At 46.3% G+C, this 27,949-nt stretch overlaps 1 protein-coding gene across 2 annotated transcripts; it reads right to left on the reverse strand.

Moving 5' to 3' along the window:
* Nucleotides 1-62: 62 nt before the first annotated feature.
* On the reverse strand, nucleotides 63-27,931 carry lipeb (lipase, hormone-sensitive b; the record flags this gene model as incomplete). 2 transcript variants are annotated; one of them, XM_079275187.1, is made up of 14 exons in its annotated part: nucleotides 63-476; nucleotides 961-1,227; nucleotides 1,884-2,065; nucleotides 2,850-3,038; nucleotides 4,019-4,246; nucleotides 5,232-5,376; nucleotides 7,821-7,973; nucleotides 8,817-9,002; nucleotides 9,370-9,515; nucleotides 10,594-10,684; nucleotides 11,411-11,695; nucleotides 12,393-12,634; nucleotides 27,430-27,466; nucleotides 27,841-27,931. In XM_079275187.1, the coding sequence occupies 12 exons, from the start codon at nucleotides 12,630-12,632 to the stop codon at nucleotides 72-74; spliced, it is 2,517 nt and encodes an 838-aa protein (XP_079131313.1). In that variant the 3' UTR covers nucleotides 63-71. The 2 variants fall into 2 exon arrangements, with proteins under 2 accessions (XP_079131313.1, XP_079131312.1); XM_079275186.1 differs by lacking the exon at nucleotides 27,430-27,466.
* Nucleotides 27,932-27,949: the final 18 nt, after the last annotated feature.

The raw sequence follows: 27,949 nt of genomic DNA on the forward strand, positions 1-27,949 counted from the left end.
TTGTCTGACTTTCATTTACTCTTTCTTCCTTCACTCCAAGGGTCAACTGCAGTTTTGTTATCTAACCGTATTTACGGCCCAATACCAACAGCGTCGGTATTGTTCTGCGCTGCCACAGCAACTAAGCCCTCCCCATCAGCAATTTTAGACCCCGTCCCGACAGCAAGCTCCCCTCCCTCAATGGGGCCGTTGCAGAGAGACCCGGCTTCCCCAGAAGAGGCCGACACACCCCTATCGGTCCGTTCCAGCTTGCGGTGCTTGCGTGGCTCCGGGGGCGTGTCCTTCTGGGTGAAGACGGCGCGAATTCTCTCCACGCAGACGTTGGCAGCCTCCTTCGTTTCCCTGCAGAGCTGCGATAGGCTGAGGAAGCCGTGGGGGAGGTCGTCCACCACACACAGAGTGACGGGCTGGTCTATGTTCCTCAAACGCTTGGCAAACATCACAGAGTCATCCAGCATGGGGTCCAATGCACAAGCCTGAGAGAGGAGAAGCAAGCGGGGGGGGGGGGGGTAGCAAATTAGGATTCCCTTCAGACATGTCAAGAATCTTAATGAAGGGATGAAGAAAAGGAAGCCAAGCATCCCAGTCTCTTTTGTCCCCGCTTTCTACATCCTCGCTGACTCACTGTAGCCACTTTAAAATCATTCACTTTCATATTAACACCCTTGAGAGAGCAGGCTTCAACTTACAACAATACCATATCTGCTAAACTTGATGAAGAAACATAAAAAACGATTAGCTTTCTCATAGAGGATTACACATGCAACCAAATGCAGAGAGTTAGAAGGACTCAAACGCTCTTTAATGCACTTATTGACAGCTTCCCCAACACTCAAGTTGAGCGAGCAACCATTAAACTGTATTTAACTGTTTCAATTCCCTACTTTCCAATTTCCCTCCACTCGAGTTAAGTAAAGCGTCATTATCCTGTTAATCGTTCCAGCTGCTGCTTCATCTCACCACTATGTGTACAGGTGGCAGCCCTTTCAGCATGCTATCAGGAGCCAGCAGAGGAGAGCAGAAGGGATCCTTGACCACTGGAGAGCTCTGCATCGTCATCTCAGACAGCTGCTCCGAGCGCAGCGGCTCGAACCCCAGGGGGAACTCCCTCGCGTGCTCCAGCTCGGATCCCTCCTCTCTGACAGGGGGTGGTATGGCCACTGAAAACAGGTCCCTGGACACGGAGGGGTCCGCGTCCTTTGAGAGGAAGAAATTCACATCTTCCGGCTACAAAAAAAAAAAAAAAAAGAGATGAGAAATGAGTCGGGGAAAAGTCGAAGGAGAAAGTAATGTCAAGGACATAAGAAGAAAGGCATAAAATAGGTGACGGGCAAACTTGATTACAAATACACAAACGGTACTTTGTCCTTTTCGAAAAAAAGCCTTGGCTCGGTGCCTGAGAGTCTTGGCTACACAATCCCAATTTCAAGGAGGAAAAGCATATTTAAAATCTTGCGTCGCCCCTACTGGGTTCTTTCCCCCCCAAGCCAGCCACTAATCCAGTCTGCACATGTGAAACATGCACATCACTGCAGGGTGCACAATGCTGTATGCTAGAGGGCCAAAATATCTCCACGCTGATGAACTGCTCCGCCTCTTAAAAAGGGCTACAGCTGGCTGCTAAATCATTTTAAAGGCAAGCTGTACGAAAGCAGAGATAACTTGATCATAAGGGGGAGGCTGGTGGGTTTTCTCTTCACTGCAATAGTGTAAAAGTTATTATTAAACGACAGATCTTTTAATCAATGCAGGTTCAATTCCCACAGCCAAGTGTTCTCTTAAGCAACAGCCCGTAGCCATTTAAGGCTGTTCATTTCTTCTAGACAAGAGCATCAGCTGAGCGCATGCTAATCTCAATGTACACATGTTCAAGCGTGATGTACCGTGCGCTCAGAGAGCAGCGGTGCACTGTGAGAAGTAGAATTGTTGTGGGATCCCAAGTCCTGGCAAGTCTGGCTCTTCACAGATAATTTCCTGGAGAGGAACTCTGAGGTATTGGAGGCTACGGGGGGGTCGGCGTGAGGGGAAGAGATGGACACCTCGGAAATGCTCTTCCTCACTATGTCTAAAAAAAAGAAGAAAAAAAAAAAGATGGCGACAAGGGGAAATGAATGAGACATTAAACAAAACAAAGATCACCATTAATGACACAATGTACGGTGTATGATGTGTAAAGGATACAGACTCAGGCTCAATAGCAGCTAGAGGACAGGAAAAAGTACACAAATAGTACTACACAATCCCTTATTCTTCCGTTTCCACTTATCATATGTCCTCTGGTTGACAGCCAAAAGCTAAAAGCCTAAAATGCAAATTGGGATAAATCAGAAAGAAGAGAGGGGAAGTGGGTGGAGGATATTTAAACAGTGCTGTCATGGTGATATCATTGGCCCGCCCCGAGCCGTCAAAACACAGCTGTGAGAGTCGTCACTGCTGGCGCTTTTAATAATGCAGACCCACCTATGACATTATCAGCAGTTTGGACTTGCAGCTGTGGGGGGGAGATGTGTCACCTAGCTAAAGGGACACCGGGGAAATTATGATGCGCCACCGGATTTACGGCGGCTACAATTAACAATTACTGTCCCGGCCCTGCTGCTCCAAAGAGGTGAATTGATATGAATGGGCTACAGGAGTGTTACGCAACAAAGGTGGGCTAAAGCGATAATGGATTAGTTGAACGTGGAAATAAAGGGGATCCATCTCAATACCCTCCACCATATGGGCTGTAAATGAACTTTGGGGTAGTTGATGTGGTTGCTCTCATTATTGGTGTAATGAAGATGTTGAAAACGTGAGCGGTGCGCGCACACACACACACATCCACACAGCGAGAGGCGGTGGTTTACCAGTGGCTCTCGGGGGCCTCTCTGCAGCTGTGCTGGGGGAGGCTGAGGCGGCTCTGTTGGAATCCAGCAGAGAGTGGATCCAGTTGGAGGCGCCCTGTCGGAAATCTCTGAGCAGCAGAGCCGTGTCTCTCCTCACCAGGCTCAGCGTGCTCGCTTTCTCCACCTGCGCCTCAGTCTGCGGCTCGCTGCCTGGAGCGGGAGACACGGCGGAGAGAGGCTTAGTGGGGAAAGATGGATGAAGTGAAGAAGTGAGATTTAACTGTTTTTGTTGTTCTCGAATAAGCATGAATGAGTAAGAGAGACGCAATAGTAGGAAAGGTATAATAGCAAAGAAAAGCACTGACAGTGGGTTAAACACTGCAACACAGGCGGCATAGTGATGAATAGAACATGATTAATGTTTTAGTTCAGTTATTTGGCGTAGTTGGACAATTACCAGACCTCCGCCGTCCTCCTCTTTATGTCCGACAATCATTTATCAAAAGTTACTCCTGCGTCTCACATACATCAATGACAACACATGAAAATCAATCTATATGCTAATAACTTGAGCTGTTGTCAGTGAAAGTTTTTCAGATGTGATGCAACACAACCAGAATACATTTATTTTAATATTATACACATTGCGTACGACATGAGGAATTGGGACAACAGTGAGATCCAAGATGAGAGCAAAACAGTTTCATGATTAATATTACCATCCTAAATCTAAAAAGATTGGCAGTGCAGACAGTGGTTGACTTCATAAGTCGACACAGAATCTATTTCAACATTGCTCATCAATGTTCATATAATAAACGGAGTACTTGTACGTTGTGTTTCAGCTGCTGGCCAGACTTGGTTCAAAGTTTTAAGGCATCACTTTGGGCTTTTTTTTATAAATTGTTACATTAGCTAGTAAATCAAATGGAATAGAATAGATTGGAAAGAAAAAACAACATCTTAACTTCATCATGTATGACACAAGTAGTTGCAAGTCAGCATCATTATTGTTAACAAACCTACAACTACAGGAAAGAGCATCATGTATGATGTCGAGCAGCAGATGGCATATACATGCAGAGATGTTTGAAAGAAAGAAAATCGAGGACAACAGATAAAAGAAGAATCCGGACATGATTCTAAAGACACACACACACACACACACACACACACAGACACACTCCTACCTGCGTAGGCGCTGAGGCACCTGGAGAGCACACTGAGCGGCAGCAGGGGATCCATAAGTGTTAGCAGACGGGAGGGCGAAGCGTAGGCAGTCAGCAGGGTAGCCGGGTAGATTGCGACAACGCCATCTGGCATCCGCACACCAAAGGCAGCAGCGCGCATAGACGTCGTCACGCACAAGTTGCCTCCCGCACTGTCACCAGCCAGACACACCTTTTCTCCGGTCCAGCCTGGAGGGGTAAAAATAGCACGGTGACGATAGCGGTGAAGAGAGAGAAGGAAAGGAAAGACAAAAAAAAAATGGGGGAAAAGAAAATTGGAACACAGAACAAAAAGAGACGAGGCAGAACTAGAATTGGCGGTTGTACAGAATGCATCCGCCAACTTGTCAATTTGCAGTTTACATCTGTCCAAAAACAGTTTTGTGAGGTCACAGTGAACTTGACCTTTGACCACCAAAACCTCATTAGAGGATGTCTGTGCCAGATGGAACAGAGATAGAGAATGGAGAATTGGACGGATGGACAATCTGAAAATATAATGCCTCCGGCCATGGTGCAGCCGGCTCAGAGGCATTTAAAAAAACAACAAAAAAAAACAGCATTTTTACTGTGAAATCTACTGTGGTGCAGGAAAAAGCAACGTGACACACATCCAGACACAGGATCTCTTTTCTCCACCACAACACTGCTGAATATGTGACGTTGAGAGGGTGTGTTGACTCGCTGCCAGCCTCGTGGCCGTGGTATTGTCTTCTTGTACTACAACACGAACATATTGCCGCGATCACTGTTAATTTGACACAGTGTGCTTCAGCGGGCGGGTGTACCCCAAACCGACCAGATGTCTTTTGTTGTCTGCCTGAATATTGAGCATCACAATTTGTGTGATATTGCAGAACAACGGGTAGCGTGCGAGACTATGTGCTGCGGCGTGATTACTTTCACAGTGATGAATGAATCCTCTAAAGAGGTACAGGGAATGGGTAAACCGAGGCGGGGATTTACTGAGGCAGTCCACAGGACACCTGCACTCTGAAAGCAGCGAGTTTTATCTGCTCATTGATTCTAACAAACAAACTTTCTTTAACCTGCCTAGTTATTTAGCATTTCAACTGCATGTATGAGTCTTATTGCTTAAAAAGTGAATAGAAAAGGTGCAGGAGAGCCTAAAAAAAAGCCAGTGCTTTGTTATAATCAATGATGTGTTATGTACCCAGCAGGTGGTGGTTTCTCAGAGCCCAGCAGTAGGCGTAGAAACACTCCTCCAGGGCCCTTGGGAAGGGGGCCTCAGGGGCCAGAGAATAGTCCACAGACAGTATGGGGACACCAAGGTCCTGGGACCAGCTCTTCAGATATGGCTGCACCAGACAGAAGACATGAGTATGGCGGGGTGAATTTATGAATGAAAAGAAAACAGTTTCACAGTGAAAATATTACATTAAATTCATGAGACAGAACAGTGTTGGGGGAGAGAGACGCGTGGGGGTGGACATTAAAAAGAAAGGATAAAAAGTTATGAAAATAATATCTCCCTCTGAAGTCATCTGTCTGATTTACCGTCTAGACGACGGCAGAATGAGCGCTGCCCTCCCAGTCACCTTAACTTTGTTCCGTCTCATACAGCAATAACAAAGGTGCCCACATGTCCTAGTCTGCTGGGTACGAAAGGAGAAAAGACTCCGACACGGGGATGGTGTGGATTTACAGGGATAGTCTACAAAAACAACTCTCCGTCACAATACAGAGCGTCTCGCTTGTCCTTGTTGCTATCGTCAGGATAAGTGTTGTTACTATTCTTATGCCAATCCAAGGCAAGCGCTTCACAACTGCAATGACCTTGAAAAGGGTATGCAAAATTGTCATGACAAAATATTCCTTCCACAAAGCATTCGTCATTTCCTCCTCAGTCTTTATCTTCTCCCAACACCTTTTTGACTGGCTGTGACAGGGCTGGCGATGAAAGAGACAGCTCTCCATCCACTCACAACGCCAGGAAAAGCACAGCGCGTGTGTGTGTGTGTGTGAGTGAGAGTGTGTGTGTGTGTTGCTTCACCTACCAGTGATTCAGCATGAAAAATAACAAAAGTAGCAGCTCCAGCAGTCAGCTGCACTGTATTTAAGCCCTACTTGTCACAAGAAATCTTACAGCGAGACCGCTGACAAGTGACCGTTCAAGCACTGTTCACCTCAGTGTTGGTTTGTATGAAAAAAGTAGCCCGAAAGGTGGTGTGTGTGTGTGTGCATGTGTAAACAACAGCCATTGTTGCCAGTGAGGGTCCATGGACAGGTGTGTCAGTCAGACAATTCATCTGCCCGCATAAAAGGAGCAAAGGGATCACAACAAATGGCCCTCCGGGCAGAAAAGACGTCAGTGTGTGTGTGTTTTTGTTGGACTGGGACCAAGGCTGGTTAATTTTACACGACGACTCAGGAAACTCACGTCATACACACACTCACACACTCTAGTCACGAAGGAAAAACACCAATTCAGAAAGTCCCAGATCTGTTCTCAAAACAGGAATTAATGGGAGCTGCAGTCCCAACTCACTCTCAGACAGGCAGAGCAGTTAATCTGCAAGTTTATACCTCTACTGGGATCGTGTGTGTGCGTGTGTGGTCGTGCCCAAGTTGCTAAATGCTAGATGCCAGCACATCCAGTCCTGTGATCTCAGCATAATTGGGCCCAGAGAGCACCAAAGGCTCCTGCCACTGAAGTCCAACTCTCCATCTCACCCAGACATCGGGACATACAGGATTGAGGCAAGGACACAGTACAAAGGTCTTCTGCCCGAAGAGAAACTTTAAAAAAATGTTCTATTCTCTCTTTCTTGGCTTTGCCTCGGGGATTAAGAGAGCAGAAGGCGTCGAGGAATATTAAGAAGGAGGTGAGATCATGTTGCCCAAATAAGACAGGAGGATGATGTAAAAAAAAAAAAGGCCACTAAGTGAACAAATAGGGTTTTGTGAGATATTAAAAAGACTGCGAGGAAGGCTGTAATAAGGAAGGCGAGCGAAGAAGAGTCTTTCATTAGTGCCTGGCCCCAGGGTAATCTTCCTCTGCGGGGTTGTACAGTTCTCTGTTTAATGCAACATGACAGCCCTGTTCACCCCTGCCTCCGATTGCTCCCTTTCATCCTCCGGTTGCTACAAAAAGGATGCCCAAGTCCGTGGCGATTTCACAGAGCGCTGTGTTGTGGTAGCTGTAAGCAGCCTGATGACCAGACCGGCGTCGGGCAAACAAGGAGACGTCGAGGCACAAACATTATGGAGTAATGACAAGAAAGATCCAACACCATTTCTAAAGACATGAGGCCAAAGCTTCAGGAGTGTGTGTTGGTGTCCCTTTTTCTATCACAGTGATCTAGATATTAAATCTAGGACATCAGCTCCTCCTCGTTAAGAAAACAACAAAGAGGGATGAGGAAGAAGTGAATGACAGGAAGCAACGATTTGCATAAAAGGAGCCAGCTTTAAGTTATAATATACAAGTTTTCAGGGATTAATTAACGGATCAGTACAGGTCAAACTATTGACAATAACTATTAACACTTAAATCGGCGAGAAAACTCAGCCAGACTTTGAAGCACTGCAGGGATGAGAAGGTGAACTGAACAAGCGCTTTGTCAATAATGCCCAGGTGTCTAATGGTGGCGGTGCAGTCAGCGTTTGGACATGTAGGTGCCACATTTTGACCAGCTGTTTAGTTATAAATATCACATATAAGTCAAATACTGTCCCATGCCTCTGCTTCTGAAGAGGGAAGCCAATGAAGAAAACTCTAGTATAAAGCGTAACATCTCACCTCATGTGACTTGGAGGTTTGGGCCACAAATCCTCCCCCATGGAAGTGGATCAGGAGGCAGGGAGACGAGGGGAGGCGCTTGGTCTTCAGCCCCAGAGACAGAGAGATGGAGCCGCCCTCAGAGCGAGCGAGAGACAGCAGAGTCTCACTGTCCTGCAGAGAGTGAGACACAGAGGTGGTGAAAAAAGGAATGAATGACCAAAATGAGAAGAACCTCATACAAATGAGAAAGAACATCACATGACGACAGATGGTGATGTTTGCAGCACTCAGACAACTGTCCACAGACTGTGTGTGTATTGCAAACACGGCCTTGTTTTCATTCTCAAGATATTTTATTACTAGTGTTAGCAACAGGGCTTCTTTTGCGAGAAAGAGGAACTAGCTGTTCTGTAAAAAGCTTGCTGCCAGCCTCTCCTGAGCCTGCATGAACGCACGCTAATTCCCATTCATTAGCAGAAACAAGGAGGGAGCGTTGTTTTTTCGCTGATGCAGGCTTGTATTTTGCATCATTAGTAAAAAAAAAAAAAAAAAAAAAAAAGACTGTTCTTTTGTTGCAGTGGGATCAATGGCTGAAAGTGTTTGTTGATAGCCATGTCTGGTTGTGTGCTAAGCTACAAAGAAAGGAGGAGTGCAAGCTCGGATGGCGAGAGGGAGGGAGTAGAAAATGTGATGCCTATGATGGAGAAGTAGAAAGAGAGAGCGATAACGAAGGGGATTAAGTCCACGAGGATCAGTCGGAGCTGTCGTTTGCTTTTGCTCGGAAAAATACCAGATATGCTGTTGTATATATTGTTGGAATATTTTAAGAATTTGTATGATTGCAAGGTGGTTTAAAAAGAGCCAGCGGAACACAGTCATAAACTAGGTCACAAAAATACTTACAGGAAACACAAACGCCATCTAGTTTTGTATAAAATCGGAGATTTTGAAGCTTTTTTTGATTGCATATTCCACTCTGCCACTACAGTGTGAACAGAATAACGATTTAGATACCTGTCCTTCACGTAAGTCATAGGAGATGAGCCTCATCTGAACTGGAGCGGTGCCGATGTGTGCTGATGGTGGAGCTATAGTTACAGATGTTCTGTGGTTGGCCGCCAGGGGAAGGTCAAAGGGCACAGCGGGCACGGAAAGAGCCCGGTTCACCTTCACCTGCGTGGATGTCATACTGGCAAGACTCTGGAGGAAGAGGGAAAAAAAAGAAGAGATATACAGAGAGAGAGACAAAGAGATGGACAGGAGTGCAAGTTACAGAGCGAGTTAGGCCACTGGAGAGAGAGCGAGAGAGAGAGAGGGAGAAACTGGATGAATCGATCATGAACCCTATTTAATAAATTTAATTCCACTCTATTATTTCAAACGGCCTATAGGCCAAAATACATGATGATAGAAAGGTACCTTAACCAGAGGAAAGTCAAATATTCTTGCTACAGTTTTTAAATTTAAAAAAACGTTTCTGTGAGCATGAGTTGGTGGTAACAACATGGGTCGATTACAGATGTCTTCGGAGTGGGTTTGTCTGTGTGTGTGAAGTAAGTCTACTCACCGACAGGAGTTCTGTCTCAGTGATGTTCCAGAAGCTCTTCCAGAAATGGACGTCCAGGTTCTGGGTGATGCGTTCAAATTCGGCCCCTCTCAACTCTGGGTCGATGGCGTACTTCCCCGAGGTGAAGAAAGAGCTGGCTGCGACGCCTGGAGGAAGGGAGGACGGACAACACAACGAGGAGGGTAGAATAAAGGTTAGGACACACCAGAGACGAGTTAGTGGAAGAAAAAAATAATAGAATTCGTTAAAAATGTACAAGTAAAGGGAAAGAAAAGGGGGAATGTCTATGGTTGAGGATGGAGACAAAAAGTGATTGTTACAAAAACAAGCTCAGAATAACGGGGATGAAAACAACAATTTCAAAAAGAAAAACAGGAGGGACAGCAGGAACAAGAAGGGAAAATTAAAAGTGTAGTAAGTGACTGGACAGAACAATACAATTAGAAAAACAAACTCGCTGACATTGCAAAAGGAAGAAGGAAAGGCAGGTGGTCAAGGATCAGAGATGAGGCCCTAATTGAGAAAAAGCGTCAAACTTAACGGCGTGAAATGGCTTTTTTCTCACGGCGCTATAATCATATTGTGACAGATGTTTCAGACCTACTGCACTAATGCTAATGTTGAAACCAAAGCATTTCATCCTGGTATTGCTTTTAATGCTCAGCAAGAAATGAAGGCTGGGCAGAAAAGAGAAGGGAAGCAATCGCCCTTTCAGATAACTTCCCCGAAACTACAAAACAGACACAGGACAGTTAATGCCGCTTAGAAGCTGTAGGACAGTAGCAGCTTCTTCATGTAGCCATGTAGCCTGTGTTCACTACAGAGGACTAGCATGCAGGGGTGAGAGGGTTTCAGTACACTCACCATATGGTGCAATACCTCCTGCCTCCACTGCGGTGCAGCACAGAGCACAAGAAACCATTAGAGCCGAATGATTCCTTTTTGGATGTTAAATATTTACGCGCGCGCGTGTGTATGATGGTGCGCGTTCTTCCATCTTTGCCTCTGTACATAATAGTGTGCTTGTTCAAAACATTCTGAAATATAGAAGAAGCATCAGCTAGCCCTCGAGATTCCACAGGATGAAAGAGCATCTACAATTCAAGCACACAACATCAAAAAGGTACACAGTCAGGTGCCAAGCAGCAATGTGAGGAAGAGTCGTGCGGACGAGTACGATCTGTGAATGAGAATTTAGGTGATGAGAGGGATGAAGGTGCTGACCTATTCCAGACTGATGGCGTTTGTAGTTTTCTCCAAAGGCCACAAGGCCAATAGCGATGGTCTGGAGACAGGGACGAATGGCCGGACTGAACTGGAGGGGGGGGGGGGGGCGGAGAACAAAACAAAACAGAGACAGACTTTAAATTATAATCTATAGTCCATTTAAAAACAAGAGGCTAAACAGGTTACAATTAAAACTGCTGTTATTCAACCAGAGAAAGTGAAATATAGATGTTGGGATCTCAACTCGTGCAGTTTTTGGCAGCACGAGTCATCTGGAGGTCTGCAGTGCTTTCCTGGCTTTAACTCATCACACTTCGGACCGCTCTTGCTCTCTGGTCGGGGTCAGTTCCTTTAGTCTGGTGACAAACTAGACCCGTGCATGTTTTCTCTTGTCATCTTTGGTCAAAATGGAAGACTCTTTTGATTGACAGGCTACTAGGGGACTTGTGTGGGGAGCTTCTGTACATGACAGGCCCTGTAAATATAACAAATAGAAAGAATTTATATGGAGCTGCAGAATGTAACACAGGCGGTGATATTAAGTGTACCTTTAACAGAACTGTCAATGTATGTGTGAAGGGAGAAGTGGCGAGTTTGAGATTGCTTTCATTTCCCTTTTCTCTGCATTGTTCTGAGCGGTACTTCTCTAACTGACCTTTGTGCACATTTAAGTACTTCCTGCCTTTCTTTCTTCCCACTTTAGCTTTTCCTAAAAAACCCAGTACAGGACCATCGCGCATGAGGGGCACTGCTATTTCTAAGCCTCCCCTTTCTTTTCCGCTCCCTATCCCGGCACCACGAAGCCTCGTCTCACCTGAAAGCCAAGGCAGCGGCCGTAGAAGCAGCCCTTGTGCATTGACGAGTACTCGCGGAGAAAGCTCTCACTGAGGCCACTTTCATCGTGGAAAAAGAGGTTGCCGTGGCTGTTGTCGTGTAGCATGCGCTGAGCCAGGTAGAGCAGGGCGCGCAGCTGGCACAGAGCGTTGCAGTAGGCCTCCATCTCCCCCGCGTTGTGCGCTACTCGGAAGAAGATGCTGCGGCGGTTGGCGGTGATGTAGCGCCCCTTCTGGATGATGTGGAGAACGCAGCAGCGCAACACCTGGAAAAAAGGATAACGTCTCCAAGTCTTGTTGTGTTCTTGAGATAATGATTGATGAGCTTTTGGTTTTGCATTTCTTTTCTGTATAGTATTATGCCTTATAACAAACTCCTAGTTCCTTAATGGTGCCATCATTAAAGAACCAAGTCCACTGGGTCTGCTTAAATTGTAATTAAGATTAGGGTGGTGAGCTTGAAGGAGGAAAAAGAACAATGTAGGACAGCTTGCCTGAAAGAGAGCATGTGAAAGACCTGCTGCTTCAGCAGGATCGTACCGATTAGTCTGAGTAGCAGTGTGGGAATGAGACGGACTCTAAATGTTGAAATCAAGGGGCAAGAAAGGAGAACAGCATTCGTTCGCTGCTCTGCTAGAATGCAGCCACTGAAGGTCATGATGTTTCATCAATAACTGTAGAAGATAAAGTACAGTCGGTACAGTAGGGGGTAGATATTCTGCAGCTGGAGGAATTCATGCAGCCCGATTTACAGCATAAAATCAATCGGTAATTCAAATGGGCCGCCCTTGAAACAAAGCGATATCAAGCTGGGCTGGTGAGCAGTTTCTCAGTGTCGGGAGAACATTGATATTGTGGTATTGGGGCATATTATTCTCATAGCTGCACAGGTGGGAAATGAGAACACAGACAAAAAGATCCAACACGTGACTCACGCGCACGCCAAACATCCCCGAAGCTTACCTTGACCAGTGAGCGGTAGCCGTTGGCGGGTATGTGTGGGTCAAAGTCAAAATGATGGTAAACTGCGGCAAAGCCAGAGACAACGGGCTCCAGACTGCGAGCGTGCTCCTTGATCAGCGTCATGGTGTTCACCAGCCGGCGGGCGGCATCGCCCTGCGAGCCCTTGGCGCCTCCTGAGAAGAAGGTGGCGTTCTCGTCACACACGCTGTACAGGGCCACGAACACCGCCTTGGTGTCCATCACTAAGAGCAGAGAGATAGAGATAGCAAGGCAAGCGGGGGAAGCAGAAATCAGCCGCATGTAGTGAAGGTTGAACAATTCTTCGGGCGATTCTTTATGTATTCTTGCGGGGAAATTCTTTTTACATTAGGCAGATTGCTGACATAGCAGGCTTATATCCCAAGAACACCTTCCTGATCCCCGTGCATACTCAATGTGTAAAATGAAAGGTTTTTTTGCTCTGTGGTTAGCTGGCATCAGGTCCTGCAAGCATTAAAAAGGAGCACCTTGATCTCCATTATGCGCCACACCCACATTAGCATGTAGACACTGTACAAAGTGGGGTATCATTGGATATATCCTACATAATGTTCTTTCTCCTACTAACTAATCCCCCATAGCCCGGCGTATAGAAGTTCATTGATTGAAACGAGTTAAGCAGGCCTTTGCAATTAAATGATGTAAAGCCCGGCTAAGCAGACAAAATCCACCGAGATCGAGGCAGACATGCGTGGAAGGGGAGGAGGCAGAGAGGCCCTTTGCTAACGTCATGCTGCTGGGGAAAAAAAAAAAAGACTGATTAGTCATACACTGACAAAAACACACTCACATAAGAGTCCCAAAGGGAGGTATACAGCTGACAACACACAGCCGAGTCTGTTTATCTAGTGTGCCCATACCCCTTGCCCTAATGCAGCAGAACACAGATCTCGTGCTACGTCCCTGTTGGATTCCTACTGAAGCGCTGAGCTCTTCTGTGTACTTACTGTATAGGGTGACGGGCCCGCTGAGAGACAGCGGGAAGAAGAGCGGGGCCGGTGGACACACACACAGGGAATAAAAGCTAAAAGAACTGAGACAGCAGTGCTTTCCTAATAGAACTTTTTTAAGGGGGAGGAGCGGACACGGAGAAGGAAAAATAATTTCTCCGTTATGGACGGGTGCTAACCGATTTCCTTATACATTTATGGAGATAATGATCAGCCGCTCTTTGAATTAGCACACAACCATCCTCAAACTTTTGCTATTAAAACTTCTACTGAGGCTGCTGCAATGAAGCGATACAGAACAAATAAATAAACAGCACAGTAGTTTCTCAACAGATCCCCAAAGCAACATCTTGTGCAGCGCAGATTGCCCACGCACGCTTAAAAGTGAACAGATTCCACAAGTGAAATATTGTTTTGGGTGGCGGGGGGGGGGGGGGTCAAATAAATAATGGAGCCTTTATCGCACAATTATTCCGCTATTCAGGAAGAGTAATGGGAGAGGCAATTTCAGTTTGCTGGGAGGAATCACAACCCCCCTGACATCTGGGAAGAGACATTGATCAACCAGACAACTTCTTCGCCCGTTACTCCACTTCTCTTTCGGGGATCGCTTTCTTACCGCAGCCTACGAGGCAAGACACCCTTCTATCTGTTCTTCCATGATGTTAACGGTTTAACCATGCCGAGCCATTCCTTCCACGTGCCCCTGGAAAGCAGGCCTCATCTGAACACACCCAAGATGTCACAGAGTTCAGCCTTGTAACATGCCAGAAATAAATGACAACTGTGGTAATATGTACTTATAAAGGCTTACTGTGTATTTACTTATTCTTGCACTCCAAACACGTCTCTATGACAAGCCGAATCATCTGCAAACAGGAAACCCTGTGTGAATGAATGTAGGGGGCATTCGGGTTTAGAAACAGCATGAACAAATCTGCAATATCAAGTATTATGTATCGCTGCAAAGCTAAGAAAAGCAGCTTGGTGCCCGATATCACATCGATTCAACCATGTGACAAGGAAACTTGTCCCATGACTTTGAAGAAAATGCCACACTAAAACAGAATTGACACAGTGCTAATTATTAGATTATAATCTAGAATAGACTATTGCCAACTGTGCTTTGAGTTCAGCAATCTGGGGTCTCAGCAGAGTTCACAGCTTTAAATGAACAAATGTCTCCCTATCCCAGTAACATCTCAACTGGTTCCGTCACTACATTCGAGTTGTTTACTTATCAACCGTCTTTGCAGGAGCTTTAGGATACGTCTCCACAGAACAACATCCCGACAGTTTATTCATCTCAGAGAGACTACACAACAAAACAGACGTCTGACTTAATACCCTTCAATTGAACCAATACAAAACACATCTGGGCTCATCGTGTCATGCCCTCCTTCTGCTGGTTCACACTTGTGGCAGGTCACCGGATATTTGTCTGGGCAACGTTTCTGTTTATCTTTTAACCATGTCTATACACGCTGGGTTCAAAGTAACTGTTTATATAGCGGTCTCGTACAGTTACTCTACAATATATTCCATTGCCCCCCCCCCCTCATATTTGGCACCCAACATGCGTTTGAGTCAAGGCCGGGGCACCTTCCACTTCTCCAGCCAACCGGCAATCACGCCAGAGGCCCCATATCAGGAAGGAGATTTCATATCTCATTGTAGATTCTTTATTGATAGCGTGATTCTCGCTTGTGTGACAGAGTGGGAGTGTCGGGGGGGTCCCCTCAATAGAATCCACGTCTGTGGCAGAGAAGGAGAGAGGGTGAAAACTAGAAGTCGTAATGGGGTAATGATTCAAATTGACAAGAAGAACCAGTGTAAGGGAGCGCTCTCCAGGGCGGCCCTGTGTGTTGGCCGAACGCCCGGGTGGTTGTGTGAAGATGCGGACCGGTCCGTGTGCGTCTCTAGCTCGTGAGATGTATGTGCTGTTCATGAAGCAAATTCTGTGAAAGAGGATACAAAAACTCCATTAGGAGTTGGAAATGTAGGTTCAAATAAAAACTCTAAGGAGGTCTTCTCTGAGCTCGAGAGAAGTAAAAAAGGACTTACTCTCATAAATAAATATATAGAGAGAAGTATAATCGAAGATAATCTGTCAAGAGACTGGTTTCTGTCTACGGCAGGAAGCTACGCTAACTAGGAACTCAGATTTTTTGTGTTACAGGATTCTAGTGAGCAGGAAAATATAATCATATATGATTACTAGACAACAACTGAATATAGTTTCAAACTGATTATACCACTGCAACTGCCTGAACACACGACTGCAACCATACTGACAAAGATACCATAAAGAAAAAAAGGACGGAGGTCATAAAAGGGAAGATATGCAACTTCCTATAAAAAAATGTTTTTAAATAAACCCGTGTAAAGTTTAATGAGCCTCTGGTGGGAGGAAACACAGAGGACGTTTTGAGTGGACAGCAAGCAGCCCAACAATAAAAATCTCTCTGAACAAAGACTTGAGTACAAGCAATGAAAGATAAAGTTTACACTTGGTCAAAGTTTAGAAAAAAACCTGATGGACAGACTGGGACCACAGACTATTAATAACCATAAACCTGGTGGCTTTGCATGATTCGCTTGCTCATATGATTATGAGCTCTTGGCATGTTTTGGGCATGTTTCCTCAGTGATGAGGCTGTTGTGTAATCAAGCCTCTGTGAAACCTTTCATAAGAAATATATATTGTTGGGATCTAAAGGAGCGTGTTTGGGTTATCAGCATTTAAGAAACTGAATTCTTGACATCAATAGAATTATTGATGTATGTAACAATTATTAATGATTATTAATATAAACGGGGCACCACCCTGCGAACAGGGACCAATAACCAAACGATAAAACTAAGTCTCATAATTAGTAGTCACTCATAATGTCAATAGTCTGCGTATGACTATACATTCAGTGACAGTGAAGGTTTTAAGTTCGAGCACAGGCTACTACATACAGTCTTATCAAATACATATGCACAAGTAATCACAGACGACTGCTCCTGAAAGTATAACAGAGTTTATTGAATCAAAATAATAAATGATCAAATCAATTAATATTGCAACCAACAAACGTTATCATACAATTTTATATGCCTAAACTAAAGAATGAATAAAATGGATGAGGGTGTATGTCTGTGTGTGTGTGTGTATGTGTGTGTGTGTGGGTCTGTGGGTGAACAGGAAGGAGTCTTACAGCTACGCTAAAGACTACAAAGATGGCGGCGTCGAGTGACGCTGGCCAAAGGGGAGGGGCCTTAAGAACTACAGCTAGAAACTACAAAGATGGCGGAGTCGAGGGACCCGGACAAAGTGGCAGAATGGGGCTGCTGTATGTAATTCACGTTTGCCTGGGCAGCACGTGATGTGAGGCGCTCGTTTGAACGAGGTTCCCCAGGGGTAGAATTAGGAGCTGTGTGTGTGTGTGTGTTTCGTGAAAGGAGGAAAGAGAAAAAAGGTGGGGGCTCATGAATCAGACTTCTGCGCGCGGTGCGCGTTGTAGTGAGCCTGAGTTGGCTGGCTCTATCACGCATAAATATACCGCTGTCGTCTTGAGAACTGCCGGTAACTTATGCCGTGATAAACCACGCACCTCAGCTCACTCACCGAGTCGAGTTAATGAAAAGAGAACTTCCACACGGAGTGGAAGACAATGAATGAAATTAATCCCAAAGAAACAGTCATAGTTGATACACAAATACAGCGGCGCTTCTCTGCGCCGTAATGATTGCGTAATACCTCAATATCACGCGACAGTCTTAAACACACAAAAACACGGGAATATCAACATATAAATGAATGGCCTGAATTAAACTTAAGTTAATTTAAGCTAAGCTATGCCCAAATGCCAAGAATCTTACTTGTAGATGCTTCGTTGCAACGTGGAAGTGTTTGTGGCAAAGCTGTCCGTTTTCCTCGTCGGGAAGGGGGACAGGGGGGAGCTTGCGGGTCGGCGCGGCTTTGCAGCGGGCGCTGTGTGTCGCGCGGCGGTGAGCTGGCGCGGCTTCGGTCCGTTAGCGTGGCTCTGGAGCAAACGCAGGTCCGGTCTGTACTCGCTGCAGGGAGAACAGTTAACTTCGGATGAGACGACGTGTCTGCGCGTCTTGCCGGGAATCCTCGGTCACGAGAGGAGCGAGGCTTCGTCGGGCTCCTCTGTGCCGGTTTGTGCACAAAATAAAAAGAAGCAGAAAGCACTGAACGGATCGCTGATGCGGATTCGTTTCGCGGGCTGTTTCGTCCAGCGAAATGGCTCGTGACCTGTCAGGGTTTGAGGGTTTGAGGGCCGTTGTTTCCTCGTGGCCTCGTGCGTGCTGGAGGGGGGAGGAGAGGCCGAGGTGTCTTCATGCGTCCAGGACGAAGGTCCGGGTGAAGAGCGGTTGCGTGCTTCCTAACTCAACCGAGGTCGAAGGGGGAAAAGCCTAGAAGTGGGGGCGGCATATAGTTTTATAGAACAGAGGTCGAACCACAGGGGTCCTCGGGTCTCTTGGCTCTCGGCCAATGAGATTGCCGCGGTTACCATGGTTATTTGGGGGGGGGGGAATTCACACCTGAGTGTGAAATCCCTTTGCTCTCCTCAAACTACAAGTCAGGATGAGACCTGTGCTTGAAACAGTGAAGGCCTGATTGTCTTTGTCCACAGCACATGTTGAAGCCATGTATCAGACCCCAACATCCCCCCTTTGTTCTGAAGAGCGAGATGTTGGCTTCGGTCTTTAGAGCAAACCAAGGGCTGGCATGTGCATCCATGTGGTGGGGAAACCTGAAGAGGTGAGACAGTCCAAGTGTTCCTGAGACCAAAAGCAGTGGTTAAAACAGGCAGTGTTCATTGTTCATAGAGTTCAAGGTTCATAGTGGTCAAGTTCATGGTGTTCAAGTTCAGAGTTCATTGGCATCTGGGCAGATGACTAAGGTGGCATCTGGGCAGATGACTTTAACTACTTCTACCTACATCTACTATCATACACAATTCAAATCATAGGTGAGCAAAACATTATTCCCAAATAATTCAATCGCTATTATGATGTTGTGATATTCTAGCATTGTGGCACAGTGTCAAAGAAAGTAACAACCCAAATAGACAAAACAAAACACAAAAGAGAGAGAAGGAAAGAATAGAAAGACAAGAAGCAGGTGAGGGGCAAACAGTGGTTACTGGTTCAACTCCTAGACAGGACTGGAGTCCGTCGGTGGAGCAGTCGTAGGTTGGCTACGTGGTGTTATGAATAGGAGGGAATCCAGTTAGTCTGTCGCTTCTGGATCTATTAGTACATGATATGTGCGTCTACCTCTCTCTAATCGGTAGATTTAGAGCGAGTCCTGTGTCTAAGTTTTAGAATCTATCGATATTGGAGTTGCGTTGCCAAGACTATAGGCCAGAGGTACCTGTGAGGGTTGCATAACAGTAGTGGTAGCAGATTTACAGATTTCATTAGCACGGCTAGTGTGACTAGCTAGGCTGGTCTCTCGCTGCTCCAGCTGTTGACAGCTGAGCCTTCTCGGATGAGGTCCTGGATTAAATCTGACTGCTACGGCAGAGGTTATGTCCTCTTTGGTTACTTCTGGTAGAGTCTATAAAGCATGCGAAGGGTTCTCTATGAGAGTGGAGCATCAGTTTACAGTCGCAATGGTTTGTCAGGTCATGCAACTGTTCTGGTTCAAGTGGGATGTGTTAGCGGTTAGTGCATGTCTACAGGGTGAGTTGGAGCATGCAGTTAAACGTTAGTAGTCAATAGTAAGCTGCCATTCTGCCGGTTGGTTTCGGCACTGGCGAGATTAGAGTGTACTTCCTGTGAAGTGCATCTCTCTAAGTTTCTGTTGTCAGAGATCCCACCCCCCTCGCGCTGTTCAAGTGGCGAGGGCGGATATCCCCACGTTACCGTCAGCACCCAGGGAAATGTCGCGAACAGTTTCACTCTGGAGTGTGTCATGGCGGGCTGGTGATATCTCCCTCCCCCCACCCTCCTAATTAGAGATGGAGACAGGTCCGGCGCACAGGTCAAGTTCAGTTACCTACGGCACTGGCGACTTGACAGGCCCGGGCGATGACTCGGCTGAAAGAAGGCGGTGGCTTCGTTGAACAAGCTGGAGGTGGCTCATGCCGAGAGAGCAGGAGAAGAAGGCTTAGTTGACGAAAGATCTTACGAGCTACTCGAAAGGGTGCTCGAAGGGCCTCTAAGGTTGTGGCACCCTAGAGGTGTATGCGAAAAGGTGGGGGAACACATGAGGCTCGTTTCTGACCCGGAGTCGGGTAGAGCAAGAGTGTTATGACCCCCCAGTAAGACTGAAGAATATGTATAGATTTATACATAACGGGCATTGCCTTTGCGAACAAGGTCGCCCAAGAAGGTTGAAGAACGAGGTGCGAAATGGGAGTGGTCGTTTCCGGACGTGTGCTGAGTTCTCTTTCCCCCCCCCTACCATGTCGACTTGGCAGCAGGGGGAAAGGTCACTTGGCTTAGTCAGGTGGGCTGCGAGTCAGCGTTACCTGAGGTGTTGCCCTTGAGGGCGTCTTTCACCCCCCTGGTTCCGTTGGTCTTTCGACCGCCAGGGTCGTTTGTTCCTCGGGGGTGACCAGGGCTCGCTAGGCCAAGTCCTCTCGTCGTCTTCCGACGCTAGGTCGGAGTCGCTCGACTGTTGGATGCCTAAGACTATGGCGGTGTCTTCGTACCGATTTGTCGGCCGTCCGCATGTCTTCCATGCAAGTTGCGCGTACTTCCTAATCTCTGGCATGGTGAGGTTACTCGTTCTGCAGTGCATAGTAACAGCGTATCTCACGTTGTCGTGGAGATTGTGCAGGAATAGCGACTTGAAGGCATGGTCTTCTTCTAGACCTGGGGCGTTACGTCCTTGGAAGTACGCAGATCTCAAGCGCCTGAAGTAGTCTCTCGGAGACTCTAGCCTTTCCTGGGAAATGGCAAAGGCGCCGAGGGTGGCAGAAGCTGGGTCGGTGTACAGGGAGTACTCCTCCCTAAGGGCGTGACAAAGGGGTGAATAGCAGTCGCGGATGCTCGGCTGGAGCGTTTCAATGAAAGCGTGGCCGCTTCGCGCTGTGGTTTTCCACACTAGCTTTAGCTTTTCGCGCGATGAGGGGCGCGATAGGTCGAGGAGACAGCGATCGATCTCCCTAAGGTAGTCATCGATGCTCGAGTCGTGATTATCGGGATTGAAGCGCTCTACGTCTTTTACCAGAGACTCAATCTGTCGAGTACGCAGGCCTCCAAGGTTGATGGGGCCTGGGCCGTCCGAGTCGTCTGAGTCTCCATACTCGCGATGGTGGTAACGACTATCATCCTCCCTCCCTGAGGGGGATGGGGTCAGTTCTTGTCGCGCGCGTGAACTGCGTGGAGGATTGCGTTCGCCTGAGGTGGTTTTGAAGCCACCTGGGCCGACTAGGACCTGGTGTTGGTCCTCTCTCCTCCTGGTCGGGGATGTCGCTTTCAAGAAATGCAAGGTGGTTCGGGTCTCGGGGAATGAGGGAGCCGAGACCAAGAAATGACTGGGCTGAAAGGCTCGATAGGGGGTAGCAGTACCTACCGGGGTTGCTGGAACACCTTGAAGCGCTTTCAGTTTGTCATCACTCTCTGATGCTTTAGAGAGTTTTAGGTTGACCTCTCTGAGGTCACTGCGCAGGCTACTATTTTCTGACTGTAGGGCTCTACAGTCACGTGACAACTCCTGAACCTCTGTTCGGAGTGTCCAGATCTCGCGTTGCTGCTCGTCGCTCTGTGCCCGGGTTCGGGCAGCTTGCAGCTGCATTTTCTGATGGTAGATGAGCAGTATTTCGCCGATTACGTTCTGAATCAGGCGCTCTCTGTTACCTGCTGGGTTATTTACATAAGCCACCAGCTGCTCTAATTGCTCGTCGCATAGGACAGCAGTGTATTTTGCAAAGTACTCTCTTTCCTTTGCTGTGAGTCCGAGGACATCAGCCACCGCATCTCGTAGTGCGGTGTCTTCTGGAGCTACAGCTCCAGGAATGGGGGATTTCTCGTCGCTCATTCTCTCTAATGATTGCGACTCCCAGTGGTTGTTAATTCCCTAGTGTTAGAACGGAAACTGTTAGTGTTTACGGTTCTCAGTGAAATGTCTAGTTCTGTAACTTAGGATTTCTACTGTTAGATGTTAATTACTGTTAGTGTTACGGTTCATGCAGGCGTACAGTGAAATGTCTAGCTCTGTGACTTACGTTTCTACTGTTGCTGCTCTGAGGTATCACTACTGCTTTGCAGCCAGAGGTGCGAAAATGCTAATGTGGTTTAGCACTTTGGGCCTGTGACAGCTGTGTGTAACTTCTTTGGAGGGATTTAAGAAACAAGCAAGGTATTACAAATAAACGATCAAATCTACTACACAGCTGGCTGTTAGTTTTAAGAAATGAAACAAATAATTAAACCTGGAAACGAAATAAAATTTCGAGAAGGGAATTAAAGATTAAGATTAAAAATCTGGATTTAAAATCAAAAATTTAATTACAATAAGACAAGATTTTGAAGATCAAAGCCTACCTATTTTGGGAAATAAGTTCCAGGAATTTGGATCATTCAAAAGAAGAAAAAAAAATAATTTTTCGGAAAAAATATTTTTTTGGAAAATTAATTATTCAAAAATAATTATGGATTACTGTGCATATATACTGTAACAGAACTGGAATAACGTACCCTCACACGGGGCACCATTATGTTGGGATCTAAAGGAGCGTGTTTGGGTTATCAGCATTTAAGAAACTGAATTCTTGACATCAATAGAATTATTGATGTATGTAACAATTATTAATGATTATTAATATAAACGGGGCACCACCCTGCGAACAGGGACCAATAACCAAACGATAAAACTAAGTCTCATAATTAGTAGTCACTCATAATGTCAATAGTCTGCGTATGACTATACATTCAGTGACAGTGAAGGTTTTAAGTTCGAGCACAGGCTACTACATACAGTCTTATCAAATACATATGCACAAGTAATCACAGACGACTGCTCCTGAAAGTATAACAGAGTTTATTGAATCAAAATAATAAATGATCAAATCAATTAATATTGCAACCAACAAACGTTATCATACAATTTTATATGCCTAAACTAAAGAATGAATAAAATGGATGAGGGTGTATGTCTGTGTGTGTGTGTGTATGTGTGTGTGTGTGGGTCTGTGGGTGAACAGGAAGGAGTCTTACAGCTACGCTAAAGACTACAAAGATGGCGGCGTCGAGTGACGCTGGCCAAAGGGGAGGGGCCTTAAGAACTACAGCTAGAAACTACAAAGATGGCGGAGTCGAGGGACCCGGACAAAGTGGCAGAATGGGGCTGCTGTATGTAATTCACGTTTGCCTGGGCAGCACGTGATGTGAGGCGCTCGTTTGAACGAGGTTCCCCAGGGGTAGAATTAGGAGCTGTGTGTGTGTGTGTGTTTCGTGAAAGGAGGAAAGAGAAAAAAGGTGGGGGCTCATGAATCAGACTTCTGCGCGCGGTGCGCGTTGTAGTGAGCCTGAGTTGGCTGGCTCTATCACGCATAAATATACCGCTGTCGTCTTGAGAACTGCCGGTAACTTATGCCGTGATAAACCACGCACCTCAGCTCACTCACCGAGTCGAGTTAATGAAAAGAGAACTTCCACACGGAGTGGAAGACAATGAATGAAATTAATCCCAAAGAAACAGTCATAGTTGATACACAAATACAGCGGCGCTTCTCTGCGCCGTAATGATTGCGTAATACCTCAATATCACGCGACAGTCTTAAACACACAAAAACACGGGAATATCAACATATAAATGAATGGCCTGAATTAAACTTAAGTTAATTTAAGCTAAGCTATGCCCAAATGCCAAGAATCTTACTTGTAGATGCTTCGTTGCAACGTGGAAGTGTTTGTGGCAAAGCTGTCCGTTTTCCTCGTCGGGAAGGGGGACAGGGGGGAGCTTGCGGGTCGGCGCGGCTTTGCAGCGGGCGCTGTGTGTCGCGCGGCGGTGAGCTGGCGCGGCTTCGGTCCGTTAGCGTGGCTCTGGAGCAAACGCAGGTCCGGTCTGTACTCGCTGCAGGGAGAACAGTTAACTTCGGATGAGACGACGTGTCTGCGCGTCTTGCCGGGAATCCTCGGTCACGAGAGGAGCGAGGCTTCGTCGGGCTCCTCTGTGCCGGTTTGTGCACAAAATAAAAAGAAGCAGAAAGCACTGAACGGATCGCTGATGCGGATTCGTTTCGCGGGCTGTTTCGTCCAGCGAAATGGCTCGTGACCTGTCAGGGTTTGAGGGTTTGAGGGCCGTTGTTTCCTCGTGGCCTCGTGCGTGCTGGAGGGGGGAGGAGAGGCCGAGGTGTCTTCATGCGTCCAGGACGAAGGTCCGGGTGAAGAGCGGTTGCGTGCTTCCTAACTCAACCGAGGTCGAAGGGGGAAAAGCCTAGAAGTGGGGGCGGCATATAGTTTTATAGAACAGAGGTCGAACCACAGGGGTCCTCGGGTCTCTTGGCTCTCGGCCAATGAGATTGCCGCGGTTACCATGGTTATTTGGGGGGGGGGGAATTCACACCTGAGTGTGAAATCCCTTTGCTCTCCTCAAACTACAAGTCAGGATGAGACCTGTGCTTGAAACAGTGAAGGCCTGATTGTCTTTGTCCACAGCACATGTTGAAGCCATGTATCAGACCCCAACAATATTATTATCCAATAAGTGGGTTGTGATGTTGTGATCGTATTGATCTGCTCTGAATACAAAGAGACTCTGGTTCATTGAGGATTACGCACCAATTGAGAGTGTTCTGAACCAGACAACACAGGGAACAAAACTAAAAAAAATCAACTCATTACATCAGCATGAACCTGGAAACTCCAAGAGAACATCTATAAATACACACGCATCTGTCTGCATAAATACAAGCAGCCGTGTGGCCTTAAGGGACACATGACTACCTTGGTCAAGCCGTCACCCACACGCATGCTGCAGGACCAACAATAGCAGTCGAACAAGTTCGGGCGAGCGGCCAAAACTAAAATTGTGTTGCTTAATTAGAACTGTGGGTACAACTCTCTCAGCTAGGAATGCCAACAGGCCATATGTCGACAGAGTAAGCTAGGCATGAACTTTATGGACCCCTGGATCAGCATAAGCCGCTGTAAAACTTGCTTAATGATAATGAAGCCGGCGCACATTACACCCTTGTGTAACTGCAGCGAGTACATCACATGCAAATACTATGCAAATGATCAGTAATGTGAAACCAGCACAATCTAATCAAGAGCTCAAACATACCGTGGCCCAGTGAAGACTTCACCTTCGTCTGACAGAGAATAATGCCTCAAACAGAGAAACAATAAAGCTGCCACTACACTCACACCAGGTGAGCGGTCACTACACCAACTAGAGGGAAAGCATGACTCACCTGAAGCCTCATCACCTCAGCCTTTTGTGTGCCAGCAAATGTTCCGAATATCTACGTCTTGTTGCGTCAGTGCCAGCTTCACCCCTTCCTGTGTTACCGACACAAGTGGTAACTGTAATCCCGCTGCAGCCACTAACTTGCACCTCTCCACATTAAAGATGGATGAGAGGTATTAATAAGTCATGGACAACAAACCAACACAGAGACATTACAGACAAATAATGACTCCTGCGGGGCCCACATGCAGTGTGAATTGAGTGTTTGTATTAAAAGCTACCCACAGGCTGCTTCTGGCGTAGCGTATAGCTGATGGTACGGGCTAACTACTGAAAAGAAAAAAGTAAAAGTGTTTACCAGCATCTGAGTTCAAGGCTCTGTCCTCAGTCTCCTCTCTTCCACGAAAGCAATGAGAGCATGGAAAAGAAGAAAGAGAGAATGAGAGAAAGAGAGAGGAAGGGAGGGATGGCAGAGAGGAAGGAGATGGAGCTTCCTGATTGGTTGTTCTCCCTTTCACCGGCTGTCCCTGCCTCATCTTTACAATTAGATGAGTGTGTGTCAGACTGTCATAACCAGTTCTACTCATACGTCATGTGTTGTCCTTTTCTTTCCTTCTGCTCCTCCCACCGATGCCTGATTTAAAAAAAAGGGGGGGGGGGGAGAAGCCACAAGACAACCACGTCCTAGTCAACTTTCTCCTTGTGACGCCGTTTTGCTATTGGCTGTTCAGCTTGCAACTCCCTGTGACCTTCTATCTAATTGGCAGATCATGTAGAGAGACATTGGCAGAATACAACCATGAGATTATCAGATAACAATTTTTCCAGATGTGGATTTTTTCCATTTATTGCATATTTAATTAGGTCACAAATCAAGTGCAAACAAACAGAGGTAAAACTCAATAAATCAATGCGTTAAAAAGTTCATAACCATAATACGATGAGACACTAATATTTAAGTGCTTATGTTTTGGTTAGACTTCTGTGTTGTGAGCGATGTTTATGTAGCACCTGAACATATGTTGTTGTTGTTGTTGCAGCAGAAATCAGCTCTCTGTTCCAGCTGTTAAGAAATGTGTGAGAATGCAGAACATGGACAGCGTGTGCTGACCCAAAACAAAGGGACAAAATGAAATGCAGAAAATCTATTCCACTGGAGGATGTGACCTCAGTTTAGACTTCTTGGCTGATATCACAGATGGCAGTTCCATAACTCTGAGGACTGACACATGACCCCTCACCCACACACAGAAATAAAGAGATAAACACACAGAGGCACACTGAGACACAGACACCAACGTCCCACTTGTTGGTCCCACTGCTTCTTCATGTGCATCAGACGTAAAAGTGTCAAACGCTTCGATTCATACATCGAGAAAAATGTTCTGTTGATATATGGTATATGTATATCTAACTTATTGTCTCATGAAGAATAACTACAGTGCAGAACTTTATGTGAAGTATACCTTAAACAAAAGACAAAGATCCCGATGTGCACACTTTTTGTTTTACTGTCCCATCTACGAGGACAATTACTTTCATTTATGTGGATTTCTTTTGGCTGGATGACCATGAAAAACCTGAGTTATGCCCTCAGCAAACGAACCGGTTTTGTAACAGATGGAATTTGCCAGGCCTGGGAGAGAAGGCAGAATGTTTTGTTGAAAATCGAGCGGTGAAAGTAACCTGTGAGTAACCTGTGATTTTGTAATTAAAGTTAACTTAATGACCACTGCAGCTGTATTTCTGGTGTCTTATAAACCCTCGCCTCGAGGGTTGGACACGCTATGTGCATGACACGAAAATAAAGATGTCTATCTATAGATGTATAGGTTTGTTTCATGAAAGACATTTAGACGCGTCACAATGGGAAATGTCACAGCACAAAGTCCACATCTATCTATGCAAGTAGAAAGTCTCAACACGTGTCATATGTTGAGTCCATACAGTGTTGGAGGTGTCTATAGGAAGCAGGCTGTAAAAATAGCTAACTTTGAGCAGTCCACAGGGAAGAGGAAGCGCCAACAGCGGGGGCTCTGCAGTTAAGGAGGCTGTGACCCTTCTCCCAGACAGAGCACCTTCAAACACACAAGGCCAAACTGAACAACAGGAAACTCTCAACAATGAGCCTCCACCCCCCTCCAAATGGGATGCATAGGGCTTCCCTTCAGTTGTATAATGCAATGCATTTAGAGAAACAAGGAAATTGTGAATGTGATCTTAAGGTCTGAATAAAACAGAGTGGATTAGGTTAAAACTCTTCTTATCCCATTATACAGGCCTAATACTATTATAAAAGCACCATTCATAAAATAGGCAGGTAAACTGTGTATTACTGGGGCACAGACATTGCATGGCATAGTTTTAGGTTCCTAACTAAGTTAAGGAAGCCTCTGGGAATGGTGGGATTGTTCCAGTTACAGCCTAGTTTAAAGGTCATATTAGGGAGTTTGTTTAGTCATAAGAGCAGATCCACAGTGCTGGCAGGCACACAGCATCCTGGTCGGTCTGCCCATGTGTCCCTGCTCTCCTGTCAACCAGGCAGTAATCACGGCTTCACCAGTGACTATTTGCTTAATTGATGTATGCCCTGTTGATCCACTTTGGGGGGAGTTAATGTAGTTACCCTCTATCCCCCTCCCTCCCCTTTTGTTTATGTTTGGAGTACCTGTTCAGGTGGGTCCTGTCAGAGTCAGCGGCTGAAACTAGGGGCACAGAACGTGAAAAGGGTGAATTATATTTCAAGTCTACTGCTACAGAAATGACATTAATACCACTGCTACATCCAACAGGACTTTACACATAACACTACTATAGCTCTTTTTTTTCTATCAACGCCTTTATTCTACATGTACATTTCATCGGTGCTTTCTCGTGATGAAGTCGTTAAATAGTCACAGGACCGAGGCAGCTGAGACAGACCCAGCGGCTTAATACATAGCCCTTCACTTTGGCTACCCGGGTATAGCTACTGTAAATGCTAACGCAGGCTAACGGGAGGTGACGTTAGTAAAAGGCGGAAAGCGACGGGGAGGGGGGGGGGGCTTTGAGGAGGTCAACACGGTACAGACAAACTCACCCACTGGACCCTCTTTGTGTTTGGACGAGCGTCTTCCATTCACACTTTTCTCAAATCTGCTACTCCCACCACTCTTCTTGCTCGACGCCATCTTCGCCCACTCTGTTTA

The sequence above is a fragment of the Melanostigma gelatinosum genome, assembly GCF_949748355.1.
Source record: "Melanostigma gelatinosum genome assembly, chromosome: 9".
NCBI lineage: Eukaryota > Metazoa > Chordata > Actinopteri > Perciformes > Zoarcidae > Melanostigma > Melanostigma gelatinosum.